Source organism: Vombatus ursinus, unplaced genomic scaffold, assembly GCF_900497805.2.
Source record: "Vombatus ursinus unplaced genomic scaffold, bare-nosed wombat genome assembly UNPS02014793.1, whole genome shotgun sequence".
In the NCBI taxonomy this organism is placed as follows: domain Eukaryota; kingdom Metazoa; phylum Chordata; class Mammalia; order Diprotodontia; family Vombatidae; genus Vombatus; species Vombatus ursinus.
In genome coordinates this window covers 12,402,922-12,429,382 of record NW_020954571.1, presented here as the reverse complement: position 1 = coordinate 12,429,382, position 26,461 = coordinate 12,402,922, and the positions used below count along the sequence as shown (strand labels likewise).

Sequence of the window (26,461 nt, the reverse complement as noted above, 5' to 3'; positions counted from 1 at the left end):
TACTGTGTACAATGTTCTCCTGGTTCTGCTCACTTAACTCAGTATCAGTTCATGTAAGTCTTTCCAGGTTTTTGGGAAGCACATGGTTAAAAGGAAACCTTCCTCTGGGCAACTAGCACTCAAGTCTGGAACTCTTGAGCTCATAAGGTTAACAACCAATGCTAGAAACAATTCATTTTTCAGAATTGCTAGTCGCTGCTCAAGAGAAAGAGAACAGAAAGGCAGAAGAAGGTGGCTGAGAATAGTGTTAACAGGATTTTACTGAGCCAGTCTCTAAATCTGAGAATGACAAAACAGCAGGCCAGGGACAAGTGGCAGTAATCAGGTAGCCATTTAATTAATTAGTTTCATTATGATGAACAGATTTGCAAATTGGGAATTCTCCTGAATTCCCAGAAGTAAAGACTGAGATAATACACATACATCACAATGGGAAGGGAGAGGGGAAGGTGGATTACACACAATCGAAATAGAAGACAATACAACAATTCTGGAGTCCTGTGGGAGCAATATTGCTTGAATCCTTGGGGGTCATTGCTTGGTAGGTCACAGAACCAGAGTTCTGTGACGGGAACAGGTTCTACAGTCTTTGATTCGCTTCACTTCAGCTACACAGGCAGAAGGATGCCAGCGATTGTTAACCTTGTCGAGGTTTGATTGATCAGTCCAAGCTGCATTGTGAGTCTGATTCACAAGCTGGAAAAGGCAATTCTGAAAAATATACTAATCTATTAGTATATTCAATATACATATCATACCAATTATTATAAAAATCATAATTCCCACCACAATAGGGGGATCTAGAGATTGCATTTTTGACCTCATTTGGGTAAGTACATGTCTCCCACTGCTATATGTGTTTTCTGTTACCAATGCTCTTGGGAAAGGGGTGGAGAATGTTGGCACAATGGAGGCGTTGACCCTGGAACCTTCTCGGTACGTAGTCAAAACCATCCTGATCCTGGACAACAATAGAGAGTGACTCTTTGTTGGGTACTATGACAACACCAACCCCAGTGTCAAGGAGCAGAAGGCTTTTGAGAAGAACATTTTCAACAAGACCCACTCTACTGACAGTGAGGTTGCCCTCTTGGAAGGACTGACTGTGGTGTACAAAGGCAGCATTGATCTCTACTTCTACGTGATTGGCAGCTCTTATGAAAAGGAGCTGATGGTAATGGCTGTTCTGAACTGCCTCTGATTCTTTGAGTCAGATGCTGAAGAAGAAGGTTGAGAAGTGAGCACTGTTAGAGAACATAGAAGGGCCCTTCCTGGCTGTAGATGACATCATAGATGGAGGGATGATTCTAGACAGTGACCCTCAGCAAATGGTACATAAAGTAGCGTTAGGGGGTGACGATGTCCCCCTCACAGAGCAGACTGTGTCTCAGATATTGCAAGTGGCAAAGGAACAGATCAAGCAGTCACTGCTTTAGTCAAGACTCCATTACCCCCCTGACTCCCATCATCCTTCCCCAAGCCATTTGTCTACTGTGATGCCCTCATCTCCCCATCCCCACCCCTCTTGTACTGCACTGATGATCTCAGGGCCACTTCAGGCAAATGATAAGGGCATTCTATTATTCTTGCCACTTTTCTTTCCCTTCTTTCCTGTTTTTCTCCTCTTCCCAAAATTATCCTAAAGACCAAAAACTAGGATTGAACAAAGAGAGGGGTTATGTCCTTTCCAGCTTTCTCATCTCTCCTATCGTTCAGGCAGTGAGGTTTCTGGAAGTGTCCCGGGCCCTAGCAGGGCTGGGAACAGAACAGAACAGGGGAACAAGGATGGTGCCCCCAGATCAAAGTCTTAGGAAGAACACGCTGTTTCCCTCTTCTGGTCTCACCCTACATGTGCCCTGGCCCTCATCCCAATACAGGGAGAAGAGGAATAGTCCTATCCAGAGGCCCCTGGATTTTATCAGTCCCTCATGTATTTCCTCTTATTCCTGCTTACTACCCCCAGCCTTCTAGACAAAGGAAGAAAGCAGCTTAGGGAGAGACAGGCAGGAAAGACAACTGCTGACAACTCTTTAACTGGAATGGGATAGGGGTTGGGAGAGGAGAGTGGCAGTAGAAGTGGGCACTGCTTTTCCTCAGTTATTCACTATAACTCTCCCTAACCCCAATTACAGGCCCAATTTATAGACCCAAACTGTTCTGTGGCCTGGGAGAGAGTGTATCTTGGGGGGGTCTCTGTTGCCTAGTCAATCCTCAGTAAATCTCCACTCTTTATACACATGGGGTCTTGTACACCATGTTCCCCAATTCTGGGACAGAGTCAGTCTCCTGGATGAGGAAGCTCATCCTCCAGTCTCTGGAAGATGGATTTTCTGCTCAGAATTTGGATGTGGGCTAGATTTATGTCTCTCACTCTTTGGGTTCCTTTAGCCCCCATTGTGGCCCTGCACATTTGAGAGAAATATTTCAGCCTTGTGTCTATAGACCCTGATCTTAATCTTTCCCCCATCTTGCTGGCCTTTCCTCAGGCCTGCTGGGCATCAGGATGTAGGATTTTGGTGGGGTAGGAGTGGGAGGCAGAGGCAGTGAGAAAAAGCTAGAATTACCCTTCTGAGGCTTGGGTTGGGATAAGGTGAAGATCTATCTTTGACACCAGAGACGGCTGATTTGGAGCACTGATCTCCCATTGTGAAGTCTCTGTCAAATACAGTCACCTTCAGTTAAATCGGTGAGCTTTGTGGTTCCCTGGGAAGGTAGAAGACTGACTATCACTGTTTGGTGTGACCTTTCTCCTTGACTCCATCAGCTAAGAGAGTGATCCCCAGCAAGTAGTACAAAGAGTAGCACTACAGGGTGAAGATGTCTCTCTTACAGAATAGACTGTGTCTCAGATACTGCAGCTGGCAAAAGAACAGATGTCCCCCTTAAGAAACAGGCCTCTGTTCCCTCTCACGTCATTGTTCTAAGTCTGAAACATTCACAGCTGCCCACCCCCTGTTTCCCATTCCCCTATTTTTCACATTCAAAGCAGAAAAGAAGGCCTGGAGGAAGAGATGGGGTTGGGGCAGCCTTGTAGGAAATGGAGGGCAGCTGCCCACAGACTCTAAATAAAGCATCTTCCCCCACCCAAATAAAAGGAGGGATGTGGAGAGAAATCCCTTCTCTGTCTCTTGGGTCTAAGAAAGAGGAAGTTTCAATCAAGGGAGAAGGCTCCCCAAAAGCTCTCCCTAATTTTCTTTCTTCCCCTCCCTTACAGTGGATTACTGAATACTTCTTCATTTTATATGTAAAAATCACAAAGGACCTAGCATGTGAGCACCTCAGGGACTACACCACACGGGTAGGGCTTCACATAGACACATGGCTGGGAAGAAGGGTGAGGAAAAGTCATTTTATCCCAGTCATAAGATCACAAAGCTGGGTCTTCCAACAGAGTTCCAGGTGGTCAGGCACATAGTGATGGAACCACTAACGGACTGAAATGAGAGTGGAGTTAAGTAGCAGAGCCCCATGACACCTCCCTCCCAGATCCAACTGGTCTGGTATAGGAACTACCCATTCTTAGTAGAGGAACAGATGTTAAATTGGTGATTGGTGCTCGAATTGACTCAGAGTCACTCCTGGACACAGAACATACTCAGCCTGAGTGTTTCTGAAATGCTCCCAGTGAATTTAGCTTAGAAATTCAGCTTTTCTGAGCATCTAATTATATGTGGCCAGGCATTCATATAGGCAGGAGGCACCAGTCTTGATTCATCCAAAGAGACTCATCACTAGGTCTACAATGATACTATCTTTGGTCTCCCCAGAATGACGGAAAACCATTACACCCCATTCATTAGACCGGCCAGCTTGTACGCCTGCAGAGATCTAGAGCCACAGAGCCAATCTTGTTCACTCTGGGCAGCAGACAGTTGCAGGATTTTTTATTCATGGCTTCCAGTTGGTCACTTTGAGATCCTCTTGTGCTACTTGAATGCCTACGGTAGCAGTGAATGCTTTCCAAGCTCCCCCATCACCCTGGTTAAAGGGATCTCAGCAGACATGCTTGAGGAAGGTCTTTTCCAGGTCCCCAAGCTCATCAGGGTGATGTATACATTAAGATCATCAGGAGACTTGAAGTCCAAGTCATATTTCTCAGATTGGAAGAATTCAGAGGCAGCAACATTCATGCCAACTACATCCTTACTAGTATGGCATCCTTCAGCAGCTCCAGAGCATCACGCAGGATATCAAAGCCATCCCTATCTTCTGCACTGGCATTGTCTTGCCCATATTTCCATTTAATCATATTTTTCACAGCATTTCAGAATTGGAAGGGATCTTGGCAGCTTTCTAGTCTAATTCATAGCCCAAAAGAAATCCTACTATAACATAACTGGCAAACCGTGGTTCTCTAATCTCTGCTTGAAGACCTCCAATGAGGAGAAAGCTAGTACTTTCCAAGGAAGCTGATGCCACTTTTTGGATAGTTTCAATTGTTAATAAGCTTTGCCTGGACGGCCCTGTAGGGTCTCTTCCATACAACAGCTTGTCCAAGATTTGCACAAAGCGATTATGTCTCCTAAATCTGCTCTTCTGGAGGTTAACTATCCCTAGTTTCTTCAACTGACCCTCACATAATACAGACTCATTATCCTGGTTGTCCTTCCCTGGATGCTTTCACAATGTCCTTCCTAAGTTTGGGGGAAGAGGAAGTACAAAAACCAAACCCAAGATTCCAGATGAGGTCTGACCAGGGCAGTTCAGTGAGACTATCACTTCCTCATTCCTGGAAATGATGCCTTTCTTAATGTAGCCCCAAATCACATTAACTTTGTTTGTTTGTTTTTAAGGCAATCAGAGTTGAGTGACCTGCTCAGGGTCACACATGTAACCATCTTGAGGCTGGATTTGAACTCGGGTCCTCCTGACTCTAAGAGGGATTCACTGCATCACCTAGCTTACCCCCTACATGCTGCCCCATAAGATTTCTGACTGATGAGCTGTTGGTTCACTAAAATTCCCAGATCTTTTTCAGAAAAGTTGCTAACAATGTTTTCTCCTACCTTCTGTGAAATTAATTTTTGAATTTTATCTTAACATGGTACACATCCCTAGACAGTTAACAGACTCAAAGTGAACACTGAGACATATAATTTGGACATGCAAGCATATGTTTTGCTTATGCATATTTGTTACAAGGGCTTTTTTTTTTTCTTTCAATGCAGTACTTTTTATTTTGCAATGGAAAGAGTATAAAAAAATAACATTTGTTGTTCAGTCATTTTTCAGTTGGGTATGACTCTTGCTGGGTTTTCTTACTGGAGTAGTTTGAACTGGCTCAGAGTCACTCCTGGACACAGAACTTACTCAGCCTGAGTGTTTCTGAAATGCTCCCAGTGAATTTAGCTTAGAAATTCAGCTTTTCTGAGAATCTATTTATATGTGGCCTCCAAGAAAAATATGAATCAGTTCCAGATATCCTGAAAGAGATCCCCAAAGGAAAACTCCTAGGAATATTGTAGCCAAATTCTAGTAATTTGCGATTTCTTTCACCAGTTCATTTTACAGATGAGAAAACTGAGGCAAATAGGATTAAGTGATTTGCCCAGGATCACATAGCTGGTATATCTGAATTCAGGAAGTTGAGTTTTCCTGACTCCAGGCTTGGCATTCCATTGCACTGTGCCACCTAGCTGCCCTAATAACAACATTTAGGTCCCTCAAATATGGTATAATTAGAGAACACTTGCTTCATCTATCCATGGCCTTCCTTAAAAAGACAGCAAAAATAGGAGATGAGGGTAACAAAATTAGCCATTATTCAATTTGCATATTCACATAACATACAATTTAATAACCATATTGTTGCAACTTAAATTGTGTACTATTTAAGTAGAAAGACAATTACATTCTTTTTATATCCTTATCTTCACATCTCTGAAAAATAATCTTCCAGTGTTCAATTCTGGCCTTAGACATTTACTAACTGTGTGACCATGGGCAAATCACTGAATCCTGTTGGCCTCCGTTTCCTCATTCACAAAGAATCAGACACGACTTAAAACGACTGCACACAATGATAACAAAAGATTCAGCCTAATGTTTTAGCTTGTCAAGATCTTTTTGGGTGGATTCTAACTCTGTTATGCAGGGTGTTAGCTATCCTTAGCTTTGTGCCATCTACAATGCGATAGAATGCCATTTATGCCTCCACACGTGTCACTGATAAAAACGTTAAGCAACATGGGGCACTCTGATGGGGACCTCTAGCTAAGCTGCTATCAAGCCACTACTGTTAAGGTCTGGCCATTCAACCAATTCCAAACTCACATAATTGTATTATCATCTAGTACACATCTTATGTTTTCCACAAGGATAGTATGAGATTCTTTATCAAATGGTCTGCTCTGATCTCAGTAAACTGTATCTTCAGCATTCCCCCAATCTACCAGCTTACTAACTCTTGTCAAAAAAAATAAATGATTCATCTGGCAGGACTTGTTCTTGCTAAAGCTATGCCATAATCACTGCTTCCTTACAAAAATATTTTCCAACTTAATTTTTCATGCTCTATTGCTGAATTTTCCCAGTGTGACATCAGGAGTCATCAAAATGAAGTTCACTGGGTCATAGTTTAAAGACTTTTCTTTTTTTTAAAAAATTGGGACATTTGCCCTTCTCTAGATCTCTAATCCCTCTCTTGCTCTCCACGAAGGAATGGATGAATGAAAAACATTACTATGTGCCAGACAGGGCAACTAGGTGGTGAAGTGGATAGAGTGCCAGGCCTAGAGTCAGGAAGACTCATCTTTGTTAGTTTAAATGTGGCTTCACACTTCTTAGCTGTATGACCTTGGGTATCTTAACCCTGTTTACTTCAGTTTCCTCATCGGTAAAATGAGCTGGAGAAGGAAACGGCAAACTACTTCATTATCTTTGCCAAGAAAACCCCAAATGAGGTCATGAAGATGCAGGTATGACTGAAAATAATTGAACAACAAACATGTGCTGGGCACTGTGCCTAAGGATAAGGGATAGAAAGACAAAGGCGAAATAGCCCATCCTCAAGGGCCTTATATTTTAATGGGGGAGACAATATAGCTAGCCAGATACACATAATATGCATACATGTACATATATATACACTCACATGTGCATGTATGTACATGTATACATACATACACACAAAAGTACAAGGTAGTTGTGAGGGTGGAGATCAGGAAAGTTCTTGTGTAAAAGGTGGTATTTCAGCTATCTTGAAAAAAGAAGGGAAATAAGGAGGGAGAGCATTCTAGGTGATAAGGAACAACAAATGAAAGGCTGGAGATTATAAAGCATTGTTTCCAATAGTGGTTCACAATCTTATCACCAGCTTTCAGTACTTTGGGATATAGTTTACCTGCACCTGGTAACTCATCAAAAGCAGATGGGTGTTCCCCACCTCAGGCATCAGTCCAAACCATCTCTTTCCTCCAATATAACTTAGTGACGCTCCCCCCGCCCCAAACAAAGTTTTCCTTCTAGTTTTCAAGTTCCTAATACTGTTTGTATAGGACTACTCTATGCATCCTGTTACCTTTCTTTCTATTTTCCACACTTTTTTAGGCAGCAGTTTCGGCAACAGTAGCTGTTGGGACATCTCCAATTCTCTTCTTCCTTCTTAACCTTCCTATTACTTAGGAACATTCATCCAATCAGCTGCAAAGTCTGGTTGACTTCACGTCTCGTGTATCTATCTCCCCATCCTAATCCAGACCATCACCTCTCCTAGATGAGAGCCTTTTAACTGGTTTTTCTGCTTAATATAAACACCTGTTTTTTAAAGCCCTTCACAATCAAGACCATAGAATCTTTCTCTGGTGACAAAGATCAAAACATACAGCCAGAAGACAACAAAGTCAAAGCTCCCACATCCAAAGCCTCCAAGAAAAATATGAATCAGTCCCAGATCTCCTGAAAGAGATCCCCAAAGGAAAACTCCTAGGAATATTGTAGCCAAATTCCAGAGTTCCCAGGTCAAGGAGAAAATATTGCAATCAGCAAGAAAGAAACAATTCAAGTATTGTGGAAACACAATCAGGGTAACACAAGGTTTAGCAGCTTCTACATTAAGGGACCAGAGGGCTCGGAATATATTCCGAAAATCAAAGGAGCTAAGATTACAACCAAGAATCACCTACCCAGCCAAACTGAGTATAATCCTTCAGGGAAAAAAATGGGTATTCAATGAAATAGAGGACTTTCAAGTATTCTTGATGAAAAGACCACAGCTGAATAGAAAATGTGACTTTCAAATACAAGACTCAAAAGAAACATAAAAAGGTAAACAGGAAAGAGAAATCATAAGGGACTTATTAAAGTTGAACTGTTTACATTTCTATGTGGAAAGATATTTGTAACTCATGAGATCTTTCTCATTAGGGTAGTTAAAAAGAGTACATATAGACAGAGAGCACAGGGTGAGTTGAATATGAAGGGATATCTAGAAAGCAAAGTAAGGGGTGAGAGAGGATTGTACTGGGAGGAAAAAGGAGGTAGAATGGGGTAAATTATCTTACATAAAAGAAACAAGAAAATGTTTTTACAGTGGAAGGCAGAGTGAATAACATACACACTCAATTGGGTATGGAAATCTTAGCCTACAGGAAAATGGGATAAAAAGATTGGGGAGATGACATAAGGGAGAGAATATTGGGGGAGGGGTTAACCAGAAGCAAACACTATTGAGGAGGGACAGGAACAAAGGAGAGAATAGAATAAACAGGGGAGTAGGGGGCCAGGATAGGATGAAGGGAAATAGTTTTTCACATTACTGTGAAGTGTTTTGCATGACTCCACATGTATATAACCTGCATTGAGTTGCTTGCCTTCTCAAGAGGGTGGGTGGGGAGAGAGAAAATGTAAAAAATGACAAACTCATTTTAAAAGTGTCAAAATTGGAAGGAGAGGCTAAGATGACTATCTGATATACCAACATCAGGCTGAAAGAATTCTGAAATATTATCAAAATGCATCCAAGAATCCTTCAAGAAAATAATGAAAATGATTCGCCACTTCAACCACTTCAACATATAAGGTATTGTGGGTAGGTAGATCTTTGCTGTTTCTGATATTACTATCGTTTCCAAGATACTTCTACCTCCTACCTTCATTTTCCCAGATGTTATGGTCCCTCTACATGGTTGTTTTTCTGTCTCACATACACTTAAAACCACATATTGTCTCTTCCCCAATAGAATACAAGTTCTCTGTGGGCAGGGACTATTTTGCATCCATCCCCAACATCTACTGTAGCATGATTACCCATGGTAGCCACTGAAAAATTGCTCAGTTGAATTTTTGGAGTTATTTCCTTAGGACATGAGGAATGCACACTATAGATATAGTATCTAAATTTTAGCAGTTACCATTATGGACAGGATGGAGATGTGGCAAGATGAAGTTAGCTGGATTCAGAATTGGTCGACCCAGGTTAACCAGTGATAGACTTGCGGGTAGGTAGTGGAACACTCGATCTTTACCTGGCTCTAAGCCAATCTTTTAAGATCATTCATCCACTACCTCTCTGAAAAATGTTCTTTATTCATCCTCATGTGTCACAACCTGATAAGCAGTGAATGTTGCTCTATATTTGGTGTTTTCTGAGGAAATAAAGTAGGTTACAACCGCAAGCTAAAACTAGCACCTTCTGAAATCTTGAGGTTAAAATCTTGCCTTTATTTCCTCTTCTATAATATGGAGGAGTTGGGTCAGATGACCAAAGGGTACATTTCAATAAATATCTATTACAAAACAAAGCATGAAGACAAAAGCTAACCTGTCCAGTGGGATGGATAGCTTAAAGATGAATTGAATGGTAACAGGGACTTCGAAGCACTCTTTATCAAGCATAAGAAAAATTGACAATTCAGTCTGTTCCACTTGCACTAAAGTGAAGGGCTAAAAACAGGGTGGTTTTGGGGGCAGATTTATGATAGAACAAATGACTTTCAACTTTATCAGCCCAACTCTAGCCTTCTCATGTACTTAGTTAATACTTTTTTTGTGCCATCCCTTGCCCCCAACCTGCATTGATGGAAGCTTCTCCTTTTGGTGTTTTAGTGGCAAGAGCCCACACAATTGACTGTCAGCTCCAACTAGTACAATCCACCAACTCCAGGTAGGGAAACATCTCTTCCTTCAGTTGCCAGGAGTCAGAAGGGAACCTTAAGTGCTCTGTCCTACTTACTGAGTAAGCCTACGATGACCAAGCAGACTTAACAAAAGGGGTTAACTGGAGCCTACAGAAGTGAAGACACACCAATCCATGCCAATAGTTTCTAATCCCCCAATTACCCCTACACTCTTTCCTGCTGCTTTTAAAGGGTCAGGCACATTGACAATCCTACAGTATGCCAGCTGAGAATGTTACACACCAGTAGTTCCAACTCCCCGGCAACCAAAAGAAATCCTACATCCTTGATAATGGTGGCAAAAGGCAAAGGGTACAAGCAAGTGCTGCCTCCCTGTGGTCATTTCTGAAATTGCCATGTCAGCTAGGTATTATTACTAACACCTTAAAATAACTGTAGTGGACAGACCCAAATTATTATTTTTTTCTTCAGAAATACCCTCTCATGAATTAAGATGTCACAGACACATCTCAGTTTCACATATAAAATGAAAGGGTTCAAGCAGATAAGCACCTTCTAGACCCAGCCATCATCCAGCCACCATATCTTGATGCCCAAGTCCCACTAGTAAGGCACTACACAACAATATTCACTCTACACACAAAGGAATACAAAATGTTTATGTTGTTGACCATGTACAATTACCTTAGAATAAACACATACCATCTGTGCAAAATTCTTGAGCCAAAGGTTATTCCTTTAGAACCTCTCAATTTCTTGATTTCCGAGTCATAGTTATTACTGTCATTAACTGAACTGTCCTGAGTTTGTATTGAGGGGATCCTCATCCCCAAAATACCCCACATTTCAAGGTTTTTAAGGCAAACAAGTACACTGTAAAGATGACAAAGTTTGCTCACTGCTGGGGCAAATTTGGCTTGCCCAACCAGTCTTCTGTCAATTTACAGTCCCACTGCTAAGCTTGAATAACTTCCCTGCTCTTCTAACACCACCCTCCCTCCTTCAAATGAACTGCAAAGTAGCTCAAAGAGGGCCAACGAAATTAAGTTAACAGTTATTTCCCAGAATGCGTGGTAGCTTCTGACACAAAAATTTTCCAGACTGAAAAATGAAGAGCCTCTGTGTTGTCAAATGTTAATTTATTACAAGTCTCCTTCGTAGCTTTTAATTCTGTGGAAAGAAGAGAAATATCAGTTTTATACTAAATTTGTCCCCAACAATGTTAAAATATCATTAAGGAGCTAAGTTAATACTTACTGCTGGGCATTCCACAGCACCACTATTGATGTCATCAATGACATCATGAGGATGCCTGCCATCAATGTTGCAGCCCACAGACTGGGCTGTTCCAAGTATCTCTTTAATGGTTCCTGTACAAAAGGGGAAAATAAGACATTAAGCTCCCAGTGCCTGAAATTCCCTCAATCTTGTTCTGCAGGGAAAACAGGCTTGAGCCAAAGCCCCCTTGACTTCTTGCTTTAAAATATTAACCACCAACAGTATATCATGTATTACAAATAAACATTTAAAAACAGTCTTTGTCCTCTTTAGTCTTCAAATCTACTTAATTTAAGACCTTGTCAGCCAGAACCTCATCCTTTAAACACACTCAGATCACAGCTTCTGTTTCTAGACATTTACAAACCACCCTTTAATAGCTTTCTAATAAATCCACACCCAATACTTGACAAAGCTGACCCGTGTTCTGAAGCCCAGAGTAGACATGATTTCTTGTTGCTCCATGTTCCCAAGCTTTCGGCACAGAGTCACCCACATGCAGAATAACCCTGTTTCCTAAGCTGGGTTTTTCCTCTCAGCTCACCACTGGATTGCACCAGCCAACATAAGACTGGAATCAGGTGCAGTGGCGGGTGGCTGAAGGCAAACATTCACACAAGTCACAGAGGCCAGCCTTTGCTTCCCTGCACGACTTTATTAGATACCTGCTAAAAAACCCAAAGCGCTGCTTTAATTTAAAAAATTTGTCATGTATATCTTAATTCTTCACAGTACTCCAAACACTCAAGGCATGTTTCCATATAACCACATAGCTTTTTCTTACCAGAAAGGTCTCTTGCCAAGGATCGGTGCCTCATCTGTCGAGCAATGCTGACAATCTCATCGAAAGTGATGTTTCCATTGTGTTTAACTATAGAAAACACACAAGACTCAGTTAATTCTCATCATACCCAGCAAAGGTGACATGAATCCTTAGACCCTCTAACCAGTTGTTCCCAAGCTTTCGGCACAGAGTCACCCACAAGCAGAATAACCCTGTTTCCTAAGCTGGGTTTTTCTCTCAGCTCACCACTGGATTGCACCAGCCAATACAACAATGGAACCAGGTGCAGTGGCAGGTGGCTAAAGACAAAAAAACCAAATCCCACACATACATAGGGAAAATCTTCAATCTTCTCAAAAAAAGCAACTCACTATTTTTCTGCTTCTTTCTGTCCCGAGGAGGTTCCTTTAGGGCTTTGATGATCAAGGCTGAGGCAGAAGGCACAACCTCAATCTAAAGAAAGACAAACTCAAGTTATTTTCCCAAATGCACACTTTCCCATACTTTGTGTCCCAGCACCAGTCACTAGCCTGTCATCACTCAGTACAGTGCTCCTGGGCAAGCCTGAATTTAAGTCTCCACAGCAGAGGCAATCAGGTGCCTCCTGCATAACAAAGACATCACTTCCGAAGAACCAAGGAAGGAATCCTAACTCGTATCTCTATCAAGTTTTAAGGTTACAAAGAATCTATTAAATCAAGTTCAGAGGTTAAACAACTTGCCTCAGCTAGCTGGACTTAAACTCAGATTTCCCACTTCTCTTCAATATCCTATGCTGCCCCACCTCATTCACACATACCATCAGAAATGAAAGGAAGCCAAGAGTACCAGGCCAAGGCACACATGAACAAAGCTCTCTGCTACATGTGGTAAACAATCACCCAGATTTTGCTAAAACAGCCTCAGTGAGGGGGAACTTATGACCTCCTGACAACTTCATGAGCTTACTGCTATCTTTCCTAAAATGTTGCAGGCACAGCTGACCACAATATACCAGAGTGAGTCCAGTCAAAGCAAAGCATGATAATTAGAACTATCATCTCCATAGTGCTAAATTCAGCCCAAGATGGCATTTACTTTTTTTTTTTTTTGGCTGCCATGTTACAGTTGACTTAAAATCCAAATTATTCTTCAGACTACATCTAGGCATACCACCCCCCATCTTGAACTGGTGAAGTTTCATTTAACAGAAAAAAGATCTAAAGCCTAAGACTTGAATTTTTTTTTAAGAATCCAAGTGTTAGACTTTACATTGATCTCCATTTCCATTTAATTTCATCTTACTCAATTCTTCAAACATCTAGCCAGTCAAATTCTTTCTGGACCCTGGTCCTGTCATTTATGCTCATATATTCTTCTCTTATTTTTATTACTTGAAAAGCAAGCCAATTTTGCCTTTAAGCACGGTAATCCAGATGTGGTTATAATGGGACCTGTAGGACTTTCATCTCTCCAAAGCAAGTCCAAGACAGTATTATTTTTTTGGTTGCCACCATATTCAAGTTTTAGTTCATGGGTAGTTTAAACTACACATTATCCTTCAGGACTGGGACTTCTCCATGGCCACCACAACTTGTTACAGTGGGTCAACAGTTCATTTGTGAAACTTTATATCCTTTATAGTGCGCTCAGTGGCCCACATGTCAATATTAACAAGAGAAAATTACTAGCAAAATAATTACCTGGGCCTGTCTGTTCTGAATGGTTAGTTTCACTGTGATTCTTAGCCCTTTCCAGTCACCAGTTGCCTTGGCTATGTCATCACCAACCTTTTTGGGAGACTAAAGTAAAAAAAGAAAAAAGTGATTATATTGTCTCACAACACTCGCTACATAAAGTATCCCCAATTTTTCCATGTAAATAGCCATTAAATGAACACAAGCAATTCCTGAAAATTCTTTAAAACTAAATAATTTACTTCCTCACTAATTTTCACAAGTTTTCCTAATAATTTCTCAATACCTCTAAAATTTAATTAAAGAAGATTCCCAGTAATTAATTTACTGTGCTTCAGTCTCTTACAAATGCATGTGCTTTTGAAACACTAAATTTAGATGCAATCTAAGAAAACACTTTTATATCCAATAAAAAATATCCTTACAACTTACCAAACCCAAGGGACCAATTTTGGGTGCCAGAGCTGATGTGGCACCAACTTCACCACCAGTGCACCTTAAAAACACTAGGAAAAAACAAAGATCAACACTTTTTTAAAAAAGGTGAGCTTGTATATATGTGACTTACGAGATTCGTGGAAAATCTCATTTTCTGCAGTGCCTTTGTAGGTTAAGATACAAAAGATTAAGAGTCCAAGGTACGTTGGACATAGGACATCTGATTGAGCTTTGTTCCTGGCACTAGCAACATCACAACTGAGAAAGTTCTTTACTCTAGGCCTTTTCCTCTGCAAAAATCAAAGGTCTGGACTGGCTAGCCTTTAAAAATCCACTCTTGTGGATTTCACATTCTAGATTATCTTCCACCGGGTAATTTATAGCCTGGACAACAGTGAATGATAGCTGCAAATCTTAGGCATACTAACAACACACAAACAATGCTACAACCAGGACTTGCACCCTATGAAGCTCAGAAAGCATTTATTAATTGCAGAGCAGACATGGAGTATTTTAATTTAAGATAGAATCCCAGCTGTAACAGAACTCATAATCTGATAAACATACTGTTAGAACTCACAACACCTGAGGATCTACAAAGTACTTTATTCACAATATAAAGGTCTTTAAAGACAAGGATTACTCCGTTTGTCTTTCTATCTTCAGTGCTTACCAAATGTTTGCTTAATTACATCTTTTTAAAAAAGGATGAGAATCTCCGATGTCTGTTTCAGCTCGAAATCCAGCATCCAAGCTGGGATTCAAGCGCCCTTACGTTAAAATAACTGGACTAATATTAGTATCAAAATGGATGTAAGGAGGCCCCACACCAGCATTCCCGTCCACTCCAGGTGTAGTTTTAGAAACCCAGACCAATTCTCCTCCACCCACCTCTTTTCAAAAGCAACACGCCTCTAGAGAAGGCAAGCCAGGACCTTGACCCTCACTACTCGAGCTCGGAGAAGCTCATGTTAAGACAGGACGGAAGTTGGGGAAAAGGGAAGGGGATCCCACAGACCTGGAGCGTCACATGGGGAAGGAAGGCTGAGGGGCTCGGAACCCGCTGGGCCCAGGGGTAGAAGCTGACCGGAACACAAGGAGAGCCGGGCGCACGCGCGGCGGGAGGCTGGGGGTAGACTTGGCGAGAGAAGTAGGCCCCGGTTCTCCCATTCCCTCCCAGGCCCTGAGACGCACCGACTTTAATTTCATTAGGGTCAAACTTGGGAGGCATGGCGGCGACGAAGGTGGAAGCTTGGCCTGGATGCTGCGGGGTGGCTGCCGGTGTCGGATGAACCCGGATTCGGGACGACCGAAAGAAGTTGCACCTTCACCACCACGAGCTGGAAACCAAAAGACCGGACGAGGCCCAAGTCACGCCGGATATAGGAAAATCCAAGTCTCGCGAGAACTTCCGTAGCATTACCGCTGACGCTCTGGAAGCCATGTTGCTTGTGGGCGGGAGCTGGTGGTTGGGAAGCCGGCGATCGCGGTGAGCTGTAGCTGCTGCATCTGGCGGGGTAGGAGGGGAGGCGGGGACCGACCCTTCCCCACCCCCCAGTCCCCGGAGTCACAGCTCCCCGAGATCTTGTCCCCGCTCTTATCTGGGAGTCTCGTTTTCCTGTACGGCGTGGGTTCTAAGATCTGAGTTTCGGCTACACCCCTTTCCCCTTTTTGGTTGGCTGGGCGGGGGGCTTTGCTGGGGCGGTCCTTGCCCTCTTCCGAGCTCTGGTGTCTCCAGCTTCTGCCCCCGCCGAACCCCCAGCCCCTGCAGCAATGGGTTCCGCACCCACTCCCTGCACTAAGGGAATCTTCCCCTCTTCAGTTCTGGGGTCCTCCCTTCTCCCCTAGCCAACCCAGATGCCCCGCAGTCTCGCTCCATCCCCGCACCCGAGAGTGCTTTCATGGGCCGGGCAAGCAAGGCTGTGGCTGTTTGGGGAACCCAGATCGTGGATCTTTCTCCTCGTCCCTACCCAGCCTGTGCACTAGTCTCTAACCATCCCTAGGTGTGGCTGTCAGCTGCTGTAAACCCCTAGTTTGGGGGGTTTAGGGGTATTCAGTAGCATTAATCTTTATTTCCTACCCTTATAAATAGACACGGGTGATGCAGGCCCGGGAGTCAGGAAACCAGAGTTTTCATTCCACCTCTACTACTAACTCATCCTTTGACTTTGGGCAAATCATTTCCTTCATCTGCAAGATAAGATGGTTTCTGTTCCTTCAGTAGAACTCTGACCTTCTGAATCTGTAATTGTGACATGTCAGCATTCATCCTTAAGACAGCATTCATCCAGGCTAGCCTGTTGCTGCAAGGGAACATGACTTTCTGGGTGCCTCTTTGGGCTAAATGAACGGGAACAAGAGAGTCTCTCCCTGGAGGGGTCTGCCTGTCCTCCATGCCTGGAATGCCCTCCCTCCTCGTGTCTGGCTTCTGGCCTCCTTCAAGTCTTAGCTAAAGTCTCACCTTCAACAGGAAGCCTTTCCCAAACCTTCCCTCTTATATTTATTCTTATCTCTAACGTGTATTCCTGTATATAATTTGTTTGTATAGATTTGTTTGTTGTTTCCCCCATTAGATTGTCAACCCTGGAGGGCAGGACTGTCTTTTGCCCTTTTTTTTGTATCCCTAGTACTTAGTGCAGTGCCTGGCACATAGAAGGTGTTGAGTGATTGATTAAATGGGGAGTAGGGGAGGTTTAAATTATGAGTAAGATCAGAGTTTTCAGTCAGTTTCTTAACACAGATTGTAGGGGTGGTGGTAGCAGCAACGCCTAGCTGGCAAAGTGGATAGAACAGGGCGTGCTTCAGAAAGACTGGCCTCACTGGCTGCGTAGCCCTGGGCAAGTCACTTAACCCTATTTATCTTAGTTTCTTCGTCTGTAAAATGAGCTGGAGAAGGAAATGGCAGACCATTCTTTGCCAGGAAAAAAATCTTTGCTAAGAAAACCCCAAATGAACAACAACAACATCAGAACTGAAAGGGACCTCAGAGATCATCTAATTCAACCTTATTAGAGAACTTGGGTATTTTTACTCTTCATCTTGGTAAGGCAAAGAGTACTTTACACACAGTAGATAGTAATATTTGTTGAACTCATGAATAAATGAACCAGCCTAATACATCATTGTTATGTTGTCTTCAGCTTCAAGGATCCATAATCTTTGCAGTGAAGATGGTCCCTCTACTGACATAGATTGCAGTCCTCGTATCCTTAGTAGACAGTTTTCCTGAAGTTTTTTTTTGGTCAAAAAATTAATTACCCTGGCCATCCTGGTACTGAGCCTGTCCATACTTAGCTAAACTGGTTTCTTATGTTTCTTGGTGGTTCCAGGGGCGATCACTGTCATCATAAACACATTATACAAGATACCCTATTGGCCACTGGTCACAGGACAGTGAACCGTTTGCATGTGAGCATGAGGGTCCATACACATAGCAGTTACTTAATATTTGTTAATTTGATTTCAGAATCCTACTGTGATGATTTTCAGGATCCTTGAAGTTATTATTTGGCAGTTCTATCCAGTGAGACAACAGAGATAGAAAAATGTCTCTGAGGCACCAGAAATAGCTAAATATGTTCTTCTGTATTACTGATTTCTCTAATCATTTCATAGAGATCCAGTGACTATTTCTGGTGGAAAGAGAAGGATGCCTCTTTTCTTCCGAAAAAGGAAACCCAATGATGAAGCTCGGAAACGCTTTGAATACCAGATGTGTCTGGTGAGTATGAGTTCTGGTCTCATTATTTTCTCTTGTTCAGTCTTATATTTTATTACTCTCTGCTGTGACTTGCATTCTGCAGTGAGCTGTAGAGAATGAGCATCTGGGGTTATTTACTTTGAAGAATGGAAGACTTGGGGAGGGGTGGAGTGGTAAATATGCTAACTATCTTCAAGTAGGTGAAAGAGGAATTAGACTTGTTCAGCTTAGCCTGGAAGAAAAAAGGAAGTGGATATATCCCTGCATTAATAGGTAGTTAGGTGGCACAGTGGATGGAGAGTTGAGCCTGGAGTTGGAAAGACTGGAGTTCAAGTTTGTCCCAGACACTAGCTGTTCAACTCTGGGCAAATCATTTAACCTCTGTTTGCCTCAGTTTCCTCATCTGTAAAATCGAAATAATAACAGTGCCCACTTCATAGAATTGTTGTGAGGGTCAGATGGGATATTTATGCACAATGCCTGGCATGTAGGAGGCACTCTATGAATGCTTATTCTCTTCCCTTTTCTCCTTCTCCATCTCCCCTCCCTTATTAATAGAAGTACAATGTGCAGAATGAGAAAGATGATTGTTCCACTGAATTCACTACTGGTGAGACCACATCTTGATTATTGAGTCCAATTCCGGGTGTCACACTTTAGAAAGAATATTGGTAAGCTTGAGTGGGTGTAGAGGATAGGGAGAGATCCAGGAAGCATACCACATGAGCATCAGTGAAGGAAGCCATCATGTTTAGCTTAGAGAAGGGAAGACTTGTTGGGGTGGGGGATATATAATGGCTGTATGTGGCATATTGAAAAGCCCAATTGATTTGAAGTCTAAGGACTGGGTTGTAATCCTGTATTTGCTACTTGTTGCCAAGGTCACTTGCTATGACCTCGGACAAGTTTCTTGACTCTCCGATTTTGTGTTTCCTCATCTAAAATAAAGGGGTTGGAAAAAATAACCTTTAAGGTCTCTGCTAGCTTGAAATCTTTGATGTTATGTAAAAGCAGACTTATTTAATAACCTATTTAACAAAACCTCAGAAAGATAGAACTAGGAATTATGTATTGGTAGAAGCTGCAGAAAAATAGATTTCATCTTGATATAATGAAAAGCTTCTTTATAATTTGAGTTATCTAAGAATGAAATGGAGACTTCTGGCCAAAATGGCTGCCCGAACTGGAGACTGACTACCTTGTTCCCACATACTTACAACTGAAGTTTGTACCAGACCGTGTGATCATGAAAAAGTCCAGTGAGAAATTACTGTTAAGTGACTTCTTCTATTCTAGAACTATAGAAAAAGTCAGAAGCCAAGTCAGAAGCCCATAGGCTTTGGGAAAGAGAACCCTTCTAAGCAAAATGAGCACAACTATGAATAGATGTTGTGTACCTCTAAACTGCAAGGTTCTGTGTCTGGAGATAGCAAGAGCAGTGGTCTCCCCTAATAAAGTTCCAGATGGGCTAGAAAGTCACAGGAGGGGGATTTTGAAAGTGCCGGAGACCAGTATAGTGCTGACTGACACGGTGCCACACTTCTCAGACCAAGACATCTTAGGCCCAAGGCAGCTGAGGTACATAACACTCTGATCTCGAGATGCCAGAGTAAGGGCCCTAAAGACTCAGGGCTCCAAACCTCAAAGATCCCGGAGGACTAAACCCCAGGAGGTATAGAGGTCAATGCAAGAACTCAGGGGATCCAGGGCAAAACCAAGCAGGATTGACCACCCACCCAAAAGTGCAATAGGGAATGGAACCTGACCCTGGCACAAAATCCCAATTCAGGAACTAAAGTTGGGGAGATGAGTAAATCAAAGAAGGTAACTAAAATTATTGCAAATCTAAATACATAACAATTGCAAGCAGGGACTCAAAGGACAAAAGCATTTTCTAAAAGGACTGAATGAATACCTAGAGGAAATGAAGCAAGAATTTTAAAAATGAAATAAAAGCTTTTGAAGAAAGAATTGGAAGGAAAAGAAGGAGCTTAGAAGAAAAAGTGGGAAACCTTACCCAAGAAGTAAACTTTAAAAACTAGAGTAGCTCAAATACAAATCAGTGACTCTATAAGGCAGCAAAATATTGGAACAAAATCAAAAGATTGAAAAAATAGAAGACTACTTCTATTGTAAGCAGTGTAAGATTGTAAGTGTAAGATTGCTTATGCAAAAAATGACCTACTTAAAAAACAAGTCAAGGAAAGAGAATTTAACAATCATTAAATTCCTTGAAAACCATGATAAAAAAAAATAGATCTATTAGAACCAGAGGACAAAGTAGAGATCTACTTTTCACTTCCTGAAAGGAATCCCAACAGAGAAAGTCCCAGTAATGTTATATCCAAAATCCAGAGCTTCCAACGTCAAAGAAAAAATAGTACAAACATTCTGAAAGAAGCAGTTAAAAATACCAAGGAACTATAAAGACCTGGCAGCTTCTATTCAAAATAAGAGATCTTGAAATACACTATTTCAAAAGGCGAATGATATCAGTTTACAACCAAGAATAACTTACCCTAGGTGAAACTTCGTATAATCCTATGGGGAAAAATTGAGCCTTTATTGGGATAGAAGACTTTCAAGCATTTCTGATGAAAAGACTAGAGCTGAGTAGGAACTTTGAAATACAAATATGTGAGTCCAGAGAAACTTTAAACTAAATTTATTTGATCAATGAGAAAGAGCTGTGTGATAATGAAATGCTAACATTCTCATAGGAGAAGAAGGAACAAGTGCCCCTTGAAAAAGCCTTAATATCTTCAGAGGGTATCAAGGGAATTAAATAAGAAAGTTGAAAGTCTTGGGAATGGGTTGGTTTTGTTCTGAGTGTCTGAAGAGGAGAAAAAGAAGCTAGGGTAATGTTTTCTAAAGAGCTTTCCTCACAACAGCCCAGTGAGTTGGTATGATATAAGAAGGCAGTGTGGTATAGTGAGAAGAATGCTAGATTTGGAGTTGGGAGGCCTGGCTTTGAATGCCTGCCATGCCACATGCTAGTTGTGTGACTCTGAGCAAGACAGTTTTACCTCTCAGAGTCTCAGTTTCCTCATTTATAAAATGGGGATAAATAACACTTGCAAAACTTATCACACAGTTTACTGTGAGAAAAGTACTTTGTAACACACCATATAAATGTGAGTTATCCCTAGCATTACTCATGGTGGACACCTGACGAATATTAGTTGACTTGAATTACATTTTTCTCTTCTGTTAAAATGTGGAGCTTGAGCTCAGGTGATCTCTGAGGTCTCTTTTATGTTTTAATCTTTGACCCTGCTATGTATGGTGTTGAGTACTAGAGATGCACAGATAGATTTTGTTTAACTAGGGATCGACTTCATCACAGGTATTTTTTAATAATATTTATACATAACTCCTTATTTCCCATCACTTCATAGTATATAGTTCATGAGTTTTTTTCACCTCTATTGCTGTTCTGCTTGCCTCTTTGAATGCTATCTTGTTATAACTTCTGGTCTGACTAACCGTGTGACCCTGGCAGCTGACTTCTTCTATCTCTTGCCTTGCCTTCTTCTCATTACGGAGATGATTTCTAAAGTGCTTTCCAGATCCAAATTCTTTGATTCTGTGACCAGATTTCCAACTTTCTAAGGTTGCTTTAAATATTGTCGAAATGAGCTAACATTGAAGGATTGTTTGGTAATTTTTTCCCCTTAGGCAAAAGAAGCTGGGGCAGATGACATTCTTGACATCTCTAGATGTGAGCTCTCAGAGGTAATGTGATTGTGGTGTTTGAGTTATGTGTTTTATTTGACTTATTTTCTTGGACCTGATGTCTACAGTAAGGACAGTGGGAACTTAATCTTTTTTTTTTCCAACTTGCCAAAAAGAGATAGGAATCTTCAGACTTTCTGTAATTTTCTCTTCAACTAAAAATTAGAGGTGGTACTTTGACAATGACATGCTTTAAAATAACTACAAAATTAGAAGAGTTTATAGTTAAGCCCTTGGAGTGTTGGAAGGGCATGGATTGGGGTGGAGATCATGGGTTTTCTGGGAGGCCTTTGCAAGTCCTTTCCAAAGTGGGAAGAAACCCTTGTTCTGTCCTTAGACTACCAGGGGGCCTTCTGACTTATCCTAGTTTTACTCCAGGGTGAGAGATAGTATCCAGAGGCAGTTTGGAGCTTGGGAAGTAAAAAAAGGGACATTCAAGGCTTTTCTTAAGGTGAAACTAAAGAAGTCTAGATAGCTCTTTTCCTGCAAATAAGCTTCACGGAATGTATGCTGGGGTTTCCTTGGTTGGTCATATGAGTATTAATTTATCGATAAAGACACTGTGCCATCATGCTAAGCTTTGTCATATTGATCAATAGTTTTGCTTCATGTTAAGCATAAGCTATTAACTACACTCAGACAAGCTATTTTTCTCCCTATTTTATAAAGTTATTTATTTGGTATCTTATTTTCCTCCAATTACATGAAAAACAATTTTTAACATTCGTTTTTAAAATTTTGAGTTCCAGATTCTCTCCCTTCTTCTCTCCTCACCCCACACAGATAAGCCATTTTTTTTAATTGTTTGATCCTTGTTGACTGATGACTAACAGTGGCTAGGTCAGAAATCAACTCTTCAAATACTACTCCACAAACTCTCCCAAGATGTGCATCGCTGGGGCCTTCAGCTGCTTCCTTCCCATGTGAACTAACTCAGCTTCATCTCCCACACCCAGACTGTACTTACTATCCTATCTACAGGGTAAATTAGAAAATGGAAGGATCTTTGATGGGGGCTAACTCTTTACTTTGATTTTTCATTAGATTCCATTTGGGGTTTTTTCAACATGCAAAGTACTTCAGAAGAAGGTGAGAAAGTCTTTAATTTTGAATGAGAGATTTTGGTGGTTTTTAAATATAATTTTTGACCTCATTGGGTTTATTTCCTTGGTTGTTATTATTATGATTATGATTACCAATAATCATCATAATAGTAAATCACATTTCTATTGCATTTTAAAGTTTATACTGAGCTTCCCTTGTATATAACAATCCTGTGAAGTGGGTAGTGAAAATATTACTATTTTATTCTACAGAAGAAGAAAGAAACTGAAACCCAGAGTCTGACTTGCCTAGAGAGTGACAAGTATATATTAGAGTCATGATTTGAATCCAGGTTTTTTTACTGCAATTCAGTGCTTGTACTGCTCTAATATAGCTGCCTCTTCTAGTTCGACTCTTGCCCCAGACACCTGCCCCTGAGTCATTCCTCTTTAAATTTTCTCCTTTGTCCCATGCAGCCTCTCCTAAGGGAGACCAAGCAAAGCCATTGATATCTCAGAAAAACCCACCTAACTTTGGTTCAAATTCAGTGTTTCTTTAACTGAAATGAAGCAGCGAGCTGTCTACCATGGCAGGTATTTAAGCAGAGATTGAGTGAGCTGCCAGAGATTCAGAACTGCCAGAGACAGAAATTCTGTATTAGTTTGGTGGCTGGAATAAATGGCATTTAATGGTGCTAAACACAGTCCTTTGTGGGAACATCTGATGGCAGTGGTAAAGTTGCTGATCACTGTCATCCTTAAAGGAGCTTGGGTCAAGGCTACAGGTGACTTTAGAGATCACCCATTCTAACCCCTTCATGTGGCAGATAAGAAAATGCAGGCCCAGACCATGGGTGACTTCCCCATGGTCACACAAACATCAGGGGCAGGATTTGAACCCAGGTCCTCTGACTTTGAGTCTGGGGCACTTTCTACTATACTGCATGTGTGCTTTTGTGTAGTAGAGTGGAAAAAGCATTGTATGTCAGGATACCAGTTGTGGTTTTGCCACTAACTTGCTTCGTGACTTGGGACAAATCCCTTTGTCCCTTTGGGCCTCCATTTCCTCTTCTGTCAAATGTGGGGGCTGGGCTAGGTCAGGATTTCTTAACCTCTTTGTGTGTCCTGTTCCCCTTTGGCAGTCTGGTGAAGCCTGTGGACCCCTTCTCAAAAAAGCGCTTTTAAATAATGGAAGGAAATGCTCAATTTCAGTTAGAGGTTAGTGAAAATAAGGTTATAGTTTTTTTTTCCCCTACCAAGTTCATGGCCCACCCCAGGTTAAGAACCCCTGGATTAGATAGTTCCCAAAGCCCCTTCAGTGCTAAATTCTGTGATGCTAAGGTTGAATATCTGTTTCAAATGTGCACATACTTTTCTTTTCTGTCTTAGGCTGCACTGAAGCCCTGCAGGCTGTAAAACTATTCCAACTTGTTTCCTTATAGGTGTTGATTGTTCATACAAATTGCCTCACTTCCTTGGTTCCCAAATCTTGCAGCCTTCTGAGCCTTGGAACAATCAAGGTAATGTGCCAGTTCTCCTCAGGAACCTTGATGTTGGACTGAGGCCAGGGTCCTTCTTCAGTTATTTAGCTGTTAATAAAGCTCTGCCACCTTCCACACGTGTGTGGTACCAGGTGTAGTGAGGGGCAACAAGCAGGAGAATAAACTGAATAAAAGTAAAATGCAGTGGAAGCCTATCGTAGTTGGCCTTGTCATTACACAGTCTGCTTATACTGTCTCCCCAAACGTGATGTGTAGGATATAAAATCCAAGATGACCAAGATGACGAGGAGCCCAGGGATGGTGCCGGCAACGGCTGTAGTGAAGGAGCTGAGAAGCCCTAGGGTAGTCACGAGAGATGTGTTTTAAGGATTGCCCTGTGGGAGAGGGACGATGTTTGTTCTGCTTGACTCTAAGGGGCAGAACAAGGAGCAACCGTTAAAAGCTTCAGAGACAGATTTCAGTCAGACCTGGGGGAAAACCTCATAAAAAATGGGGCTGTAGAGAAGGGAATTGGGCTTCTTCAGGAGGGATGGCTTCCTCATTATCATTGGCATCTGTGAAACGCTTGTTGGGGATATGGCAGAAATGTTGTTGTTCAGGTGTGAGTTGGCCGGGTTGACCTGAGGTCCCTCTCAGCTCCAAGGCTCTGTGACTGATTCTGTGTGGTCAGTCACTACGTGTTTATTGAGGGTCTGCTGCATACCAGGTGTTATATAGGGATACAAAAAAGGAGGTGACATAGACCTGATCTTGAAGGACAAAGAATTTACAATTTAATAGGGAAGGAAAAATATTACATGAGAAGTTAAATAACAAATACAAATAACAGTGTACAAAGCACAAAGCACGTGGCAGTGCATGATTCATTGTGGAATGAGTGATTACCAACCGTAAATGTGATTTTAGAGAAGAAAGAAATTATTCTGGGTTGGCAAGTCTTCATGACAGAGATGGAATTTGAGCTGGACCTTGTAGAATGGTGATAATTGGGCTAAAGTCTCCATTATTAGGGTGTTTTCCCCCCATCTGACCTTTACACGAGGTCTCAGGGCATCTTTCTGGTCTATGGAATGTTTAGGTTGAAGCCCTTTCAGCTCTTTGACCAGGGGTGTGTGAAAGATCTGTCTTCTTTCCGCAGGTTTTGGACCTTCATGATAACCAGCTAACAGCTCTTCCCGACGCTCTTGGACAGTTAACATGTCTTCAGGTACGCTCCACACTCAGAACTGTGGTCCCTGGGACTGACGAATGGGCTGTTCTGCTTTGGTGAGCAGGTGCAGGAAGGGCACTGCTCTCCCTTAATTCTGCGCTTTGTCCTTGCGGTGTCAAAAAGGCTGTGATGGCATTCTGGCCCTGAGGGGCCAGCTCTCCTTTAGAAAAAGGCCCCGCCCTCTTGGCTACAGTCATCGTCTCTGTGCTTTGGTTAGGAGGTGTCTTATTGCTTCTCAGCAAAGACAGATCAGGACTGAAGAATTGGAGAGGTTTGGAGTGCTGTGGGAATTTAGAGGCAGCAGACACCACTTCCACGGACCAGGGAAGGTTTGACTCAGACCTTGAATGAGACTTAGGTGGAGTGGGTGGGGAGGGGCATCGTAGATAGAGAGGATAGCAGAATAGCATGACCAAAGACTCAAAAGGAGAAGGAACAGAGGGTGTGTTTGGGGAATCCAGGCAGCTAGGTGGTGCAGTGGCTAGACCTCTGGGCCTGGAGTCAGGAAGACTCATGAATTCAAACCCCGATTCAGATTCTTACTAGCTGTGTGACCCTGGGCAAGTCACTTAACCCTGTTTGCCTCAGTTCCTCATCTGTAAGATGAGCTGGAGAAGGAAATGGCAGACCACTCTGGTATCTTTGCCAAGAAAACCCCAAATGGGGTCATGACTGAGCAACAACAAAATGTCACTAGAGCACAGAGTGTATGAGAATAGTAGGAGACAAGCTTGGAAGGTTATACTGTAGTATGTGACTCCGGGTCAAAAGGGCACTGCTCTGGATTCAGATCAGCCCTGACACCCAGCAGGAGATTGTGCAGAGCTCGCTTAATGGCTCAGAGCCTCTGTTTCTGTGCTTGTAAATGAAGATAACAAAATGTACATTACTTCCTGCATAGGGTTGTTGTGATGAAAGTATTTTGCAGACCTCAAGGACCCATGTAAATAGTTTGTTAGTTGGTTTTAAAGACCAGATCTGTGGTTTCATTGGCATACGGAACTGCCAATGAGAAAACT

General features: G+C 42.0%; 2 protein-coding genes, 2 non-coding genes and 1 pseudogene across 6 annotated transcripts in view; 2 read left to right on the top strand and 3 right to left on the bottom strand.

The window, feature by feature from the left end:
• The first annotated feature begins 789 nt into the window (after positions 1-789).
• On the top strand, positions 790-1,436 carry LOC114048694 (annotated as a pseudogene).
• A 9,749-nt stretch (positions 1,437-11,185) lies between these two features.
• Positions 11,186-15,598, bottom strand: RPL12 (ribosomal protein L12). The gene is made up of 7 exons (XM_027869302.1): positions 15,447-15,598; positions 14,247-14,320; positions 13,821-13,919; positions 12,510-12,591; positions 12,139-12,225; positions 11,334-11,446; positions 11,186-11,246 (listed from the first exon to the last, which is right to left on the bottom strand). The coding sequence occupies exons 1-7, from the start codon at positions 15,481-15,483 to the stop codon at positions 11,241-11,243; spliced, it is 498 nt and encodes a 165-aa protein (XP_027725103.1). The 5' UTR covers positions 15,484-15,598; the 3' UTR covers positions 11,186-11,240.
• Positions 11,816-11,948, bottom strand: LOC114048725. The gene has a single exon (XR_003569791.1). It is a non-coding gene; the product is annotated as a small nucleolar RNA SNORA65 (small nucleolar RNA).
• Positions 12,303-12,434, bottom strand: LOC114048726. The gene has a single exon (XR_003569792.1). It is a non-coding gene; the product is annotated as a small nucleolar RNA SNORA65 (small nucleolar RNA).
• An 83-nt stretch (positions 15,599-15,681) lies between the features above and the next one.
• LRSAM1 (leucine rich repeat and sterile alpha motif containing 1) overlaps positions 15,682-26,461 on the top strand; it is a 35,730-nt gene continuing 24,950 nt past the window's right edge. The window contains exons 1-6 of one of the 3 annotated variants that reach the window (XM_027869299.1): positions 15,682-15,741; positions 17,868-17,973; positions 21,631-21,687; positions 22,732-22,776; positions 24,173-24,250; positions 25,371-25,439. In XM_027869299.1, coding sequence (XP_027725100.1) covers positions 15,695-15,741; positions 17,868-17,973; positions 21,631-21,687; positions 22,732-22,776; positions 24,173-24,250; positions 25,371-25,439 — 402 coding nt within the window. In that variant the 5' untranslated portion in view covers positions 15,682-15,694. Of the gene's footprint in view, positions 15,873-17,867; positions 17,974-21,630; positions 21,688-22,731; positions 22,777-24,172; positions 24,251-25,370; positions 25,440-26,461 lie in introns of all 3 variants that reach the window. The other 2 variants (XM_027869301.1, XM_027869300.1) reach the window with 2 other exon arrangements.

Bases quoted from the DNA above. Each gene is read 5' to 3' on its own strand.
- RPL12 (XM_027869302.1), bottom strand. From the start codon at position 15,483: ATGCCTCCCAAGTTTGACCCTAATGAAATTAAAGTCG. The intron at 14,321-15,446 runs GTGCGTCTCAGG...GTTTTTTCCTAG, and splicing joins CCCTAATGAAATTAAAGTCG to TGTTTTTAAGGTGCACTGGT. The intron at 13,920-14,246 runs GTAAGTTGTAAG...TTTTTACTTTAG, and splicing joins AAATTGGTCCCTTGGGTTTG to TCTCCCAAAAAGGTTGGTGA.